The following is a 6,000-nucleotide window of genomic DNA, read 5'->3' on the forward strand; positions in this document are numbered from 1 at the left end:
GAGTTTGCATGTCTGACTTCTGTAAATACAGCCGTTATAGCAAGTAGGAGGCATACTGTCAATAAATTTGGCTGTGGAGCAAGAAATTATGCTTTTTCTTTCAGCAAGGGACTTTCCTAATATGGGCATGTTTCCTTTTACCAAAGTCACCTGAGGATGGTTTTTCCAAGGTCTTTTCTTTTTGGTTTTACAGACTCATTGTTTTTATTCTTACTGAAATGACAATGCAGACATTTTGAAGTGACATGGAAATCTACAGATAAAGTTTTGTTGACACCATGTGCATTGTTTTCCTTTTTTAAATATAGGTTATAAAGGCTGCCCTGCTGTTCCCCACCATTGAGCGCATGGCCAAGACTCCTCAGGGCAAGGTCATGACCCCTGTGCTGTGCCACCTGCGCTACGTGGCCTACCTACCTGTCTTCCTACTCTCTCTGTTGCCTGAGGGACTCAAAACTGTCCTGGTCAAGCTGGTGTTTGCAGCCATTCACTCACTGGACAACACTGTTATACACCCTACTGTTAGTCTCCTCAGTGGTGACTGTGCAGGTTGGTTGTGTGAGGCTGCATTCACACAGGATCAGGCGTTGTGGCAAAAATGAAAAAATCTGTCATTTTATTGGGTATAGTGTGTTTTAGCTGCAGCAGTGTGTGCCACTGTGGTTTCTGAAAAAAAATCTACAGCGATGTCTGGCATAAAAGTTGAGTCACAATCAACTTGTGCTGCAGCACAGCCTAACGTGACACTGCAGTTGCCAATCACTTAGCCAGAAAACAGAGTAAGCAGGCAGTCAGCAGACAGACGGACCTTGTAGTGACACACACCAACACCTCCGCAAACCTATGCATGATGCCGCAATGCCTGATCCTGTGTGAATGTGGCCTTACGTTGCTTACTTTTCTCCTTACTAGAGAACATAGCATTCACAAAAATCTTATGTAGTCTAAATCTCAGTTGTCTTGCTCCTGTGACAGTAAAGTTTCTGAACCTGCACACAAATATACACTAAAAAGAAGATTCATTTTAATGGCCATGTTCAGGCAGATGCGTTTTAACCATGGTCGCACACTTCATCACAGCTTGCATCTTCATAGTTTATGGCAAGACTTTTGCCATAGAGCTGCAGTGTTTTCACCCAACTAGTTGCCATTTACACCATGACCATCTGTTATTGGTGTGGCAGTGACTCAGCTTATGCTGAATTCAGACTCCTTAAATCACCTCTTACTTTTAGCTGAAACAAACTCATGTGACTGTAGCTGCAGGAGAGCCTTTGTGTTTGCTGAAAAAAGTAGCAATCTGAGGGCAGAAATAAGGTATGTTTCAGTTTGCAGAAGAAGACTTTTACTCTTACTTTACCAACGTCAGAAAAAAAGCACAGACAAAATCTACAAAGTGGCTCATCAGATGCACAAAAAAAAACAAAAAACATGTTAAGTTAAAAAGTGACATGGTGTTGATGATGGTCTGATGGCCAAAATGTTCACAACTTTTACCATATTAGTTTTCTGTCAATACAAAATATTTTGAGAGAGCTGTTACCACTCTGACAGATATAAAACATTTGTAATATGTGTAGTGATATACATTGTCTAATAACCATAGTGTACTTTTCACTTTCCCAATTGTATGTGAACCATTACTTTCTTCATTGATTGTGTACAAAAAATACTCATGAGTAGTGATGTCAGTCTGTAGTAAAGAAACATTGAGCATTGGTAGCACTGAGCATCTTTTCTGTCATGGCATTTCATAGCATAGCATTCCCAGAGTAAATAGATTACACCAGAAATGACACTGTGAAAAACCAGTGTGATTTGTGATTTCTTTGTAGCCAATGCTTTGTACATGGGTGGTCAAGAAATGCAAATAGTCCTGGAAAGAGACAATGAAACCATCAAGAAAAACATTGAAAAGGTGAGACCTATAAAACATTATTGCAACATTTGTCCATGCTTAATTTCCACCATATATATTCGCTCAAAACTATTCTCCTGAAATCTGCTGCTGTGTGGTATTCATTCTGTACTATACTATGATGATCAACAGTCATGCTTTTTTCAGTAAACCATGTGTGTTAATTTTTTCAGCTTTTGTTTTATTACGGAGCTACAGACCACTGGTGCCCTGTTCAGTATTATCATGAAATCAAGCGGGACTTCCCAAGTGGACATTTCAGACTTTGCGAAAATGGGTTCCGTCATGCCTTCGTCCTGGATGCAGGAAGAGAAGTTGCTAGCATGGCTGCGAAATGGATCTGCGGTGATTTGAGGACCTGACTTTCTTCTGTATGCTCTCTCCATCCACTCTGTGCTGAGTTAGATGAATGTCTTTTGGCCATCATCGATCACTGTGCCAACACTCAATATCCAGATCATTTATCAAAGTTCATTAGCCAGCTGTGGTGAATTAGAACAGACTTAGTACAATTTTAAGATCTGTTTTGCATTAGCAGACACTGTTGAATTAAACTACAGGAACTGACCATGAAAGTTAACTGCAGTGAAAGTATTTTTCAATGTAAAATTTGTCATGGTAGTGAACCAAAATCTGACAAGTGTTGGTACATGTAATTCATGGAACTTTTTTAAGTGACTTACAGTAATCTCAAGGCCAACTATAATATATAAATGACCAATTTTATTTGTATATCACTTTTAAAACAAGGTTACAAGGTGCTTCACAAGACGAATAATAACTGTCATTCATTATCAGGATAATAAAACAGAAATAAAATAATATGTAGGTAAGAAATGCATAGATCTTTCAGAAAGTACAAAGAGATTAATCAGAACTTGATTTCCTCAGACAGGTCATTCCAGTATTTGTGGGTCCTGATGGAAAACTCTTTGACACCTTTTGTATTCAGTTTAGACACTGAAAGAACCAGAGGACCTTTCCTCAGTGATCCCCCTATACTTAACAATTTACTCATTGGGGATCAAAAACTCTGAGATATGATGGTACTGACTCCAAACGTGCCTTTGAGTAATAAATAAAAATAATAAATAAACCCTAAATTATATTTGTAACCAGTAAAGAATTGGCTAAAATGGGAATAACATGTTCAATTCAGTTCATTTCAGTTCTATTTGTATAGTGTCAAATCAAGATACTTTATCGAAATTCAACAGATTTAGGCCAGTCCCATGAATCACTATCTCCCCCAAAAGCAAGCACAGGGTGACAGTGGCAAGAAAAAAACTCTTTTAACAGGGCCAAAAAACCTTGAGCAGAACCCGGCTCTGGGTGGCTGGTCATCTGCCTTGACCATAAAATGCCTCTGTAATCTGTACTGAATATACACTACTCACAAAAAGTTAGGGATATTTGGCTTTTGGGTGGAATTTAAGGAAAATATAAAAAGTTCACGCTACAGTGATATTATATCATGAAAGTAGGGCATTTAAGTAGAAGCATACACTGGTGATTTCCTCATCTCAAACAATTTCTTGAAACAAAAGCCAACAACAGTGGTGGGTATACCACAACAAAAAATGTCAGTGTCAGTAACTTGTCATGTGCCCTTGAGCATCAATTACAGCTTGACAACGATGTCTCATGCTGTTCACAAGTCGAGTTATTGTCTGCTGAGGCATGGCATCCCACTCTTCTTGAAGGGCGACCCTCATAACAGTGAGGTTCAGGGGTACAGAGCTCCAGCCTCTACACGGTGACTCAGCTGATTCCATAGGTTTTCTATGGGATGTAGGTCTGGAGAAGGTGCAGACCACTCCATTTGAGGTACCCCAGTCTCTAGAAGCCATTCCCTAATGATACGACCTCGATGAGCTGGAGCATCAAACACCTGATGTGAATTTTGCCGTTAAACTCCTTGTTAGAGAACAGCAACTTGTGCAAAAAGTACTGAAACATTGAACAGTTGGACATGTGCTTTCAAAAGTTTACAGAAGGTCACATTAAGTTCACCTGTAAAGGTTATAATGCATTTTAGGATCATCCTGAAATTTCACCCGAAAGCCGAATATCCCTAACTTTTTGTGAGTAGTGTATATGTTGCCAGTTGAGACAGGTATCTCGTGAATTACATTAATCAAGACATGAGGAAAGAAAGGCATGAATGACAGTTTCAAAGGTTTTATCTTTTTCTCAGTTGGAAGAAGCCACACTGCACTACGGGTTTTCTGTGATATTCAGGTTTACATTTCTGTCAAAGCCACACAGTGATTTCTGTACTCTGAGGTCACATTTTGGGACAATGGACCAAACTGTTTAGCAGTTGGTACATGAATACTTCCAAAAACAATCAGTATTTCTGATTTGACTGCATTTAGTTGTTGTTTCATGCATATTATAAGGGCTTAGTAGTTAATCTACAAAAATGCGCTTGGAAACTGTCAAGCACCATCTCTAGCACTGATAAACCAGATCCCTGAATTGTTTATAATTTTACTCATGTATTCATCTTTCAGCTTAATCAAACTCTCTTGTGCATGACCAGGTACATCTGCCACAGCACTGCTAAATATGCACAGACTGTTTAACATTCAGATTTATAATACAGTTGGATGATTTACATATGCACATATACATGTTTAAGTGAACTATAATGTGTACATGCACATGTATGAGCTGAATACCGTGGCATTGTGTACACATTCTGTATGGATTAATCTCATATGTTTTTATATTGTACCTCTTTGGAAAAGCACCGGTAGAATTCTGTCGGCGCCACAGCAATGTGAAATTTAATTCTTGTGTCTCATTTTCCATATAAAATATGGACAAATAGTCTTCCTTCACAGCATAAAGAGAAACCTGGGATCTTTAATTGAATCAATGTTATTTTCAAGGATTTTCCCAAAAGCTCAAGCTGTCAGTTGTTCACACCTTGATTAAATTAAATTATCCTGTATGTGTGTTTTCTACTCATTGATTGGTTGGTTGTTGATGCTGTTGATTCCATGTGAGGAGCATGCTTCTCCAATTTTGCTTTTTTATTTTTATTTTTTATAAATATAGTATTTCCTACATGGAGACACAATGTGCAGGGTGCTGATCACTCTAGGCACTATATCATTATTAAATTGCCAGCAGTTCAAGTTTACCCTCCTTGAAATACAACAATAGCCATCAGATCCAAAAGAAGTGCCAGAATCACTATGAACAAGTGCACATTTCCCTATAAACAAGTAAGGTTAAAAAACAGGTAAACTAGACTTGATAGTAGGTTTTTGAAGAAATTTCACTTCTCCAATAAGCTTCTTCAGTTCTGACTGACTGGCAGGGAATCCCAGGTATTTAACCTCTGTGGAGTCGTCAGAGTCATTGATACCACTTATATGTAGGTCATCATCATCGAGAGTCGTTGGAGTCACCTATGTCAAGTGTGGTCTACTGTTGTCACATGAGGTTTAGTGTGATTGGTGTTTCAATCTCCTGGGAGGGGATGAAAGGACAGCATTGCAAATGGGGTATACGTGGTATCTGAGGCCTGCTTTGTTGAGTGATGGTTTCTCTACTTTGACGTAGATAGCCTCTTTCACTCCTCTTTCGAACCACCTGTCCTCCCCATCCAGAATATGTACATTGAGGACAGCGTAGATATGCTGGACGGGGAGGACAGGTGGTTCAAAAGAGGAGTGAAAGACGTACATATTCTGGACCAGAATATGTACGTTGCACATATTACGTCGTTGTAAGTGAAAGAGGCTGTCTCCATCATCTATGCCAGGAGTGTGAAACTGGTGCCATGGAGAGCCCAGAGGCTGCAGGTTTTCATTCCAACCAAAAACTCCACCAGGTGATTTCACTGATTAGTCCCTTCTCTCTGCTTGAAGTTGAGGTAATCAGTGAAATCACCTGGTGGAGTTTTCAGTTGGAATGAAAACCTGCAGCCTCTTGGCCCTTCATGGCACCAGTTTGACACCCCTGATCTGCCCTGTCCTTTCATCCCTTCCCAGGAGATTGAAACACCAATCACACTAACCTTATGAGACAACGGTTAACCACACTCAACACCAGGTGATTCCAGTAAC

At 39.5% G+C, this 6,000-nt stretch overlaps 1 protein-coding gene across 1 annotated transcript in view; it reads left to right on the forward strand.

Moving 5' to 3' along the window:
* Positions 1-3,375, forward strand: part of ldah (lipid droplet associated hydrolase) — a 31,588-nt gene extending 28,213 nt beyond the window's left edge. Inside the window, 3 exon segments of the mRNA XM_030081957.1 lie at positions 309-549; positions 1,836-1,918; positions 2,092-3,375. Coding sequence (XP_029937817.1) covers positions 309-549; positions 1,836-1,918; positions 2,092-2,280 — 513 coding nt within the window. The 3' untranslated portion in view covers positions 2,281-3,375.
* Positions 3,376-6,000: the final 2,625 nt, after the last annotated feature.

Source organism: Myripristis murdjan, chromosome 22, assembly GCF_902150065.1.
Source record: "Myripristis murdjan chromosome 22, fMyrMur1.1, whole genome shotgun sequence".
In the NCBI taxonomy this organism is placed as follows: domain Eukaryota; kingdom Metazoa; phylum Chordata; class Actinopteri; order Holocentriformes; family Holocentridae; genus Myripristis; species Myripristis murdjan.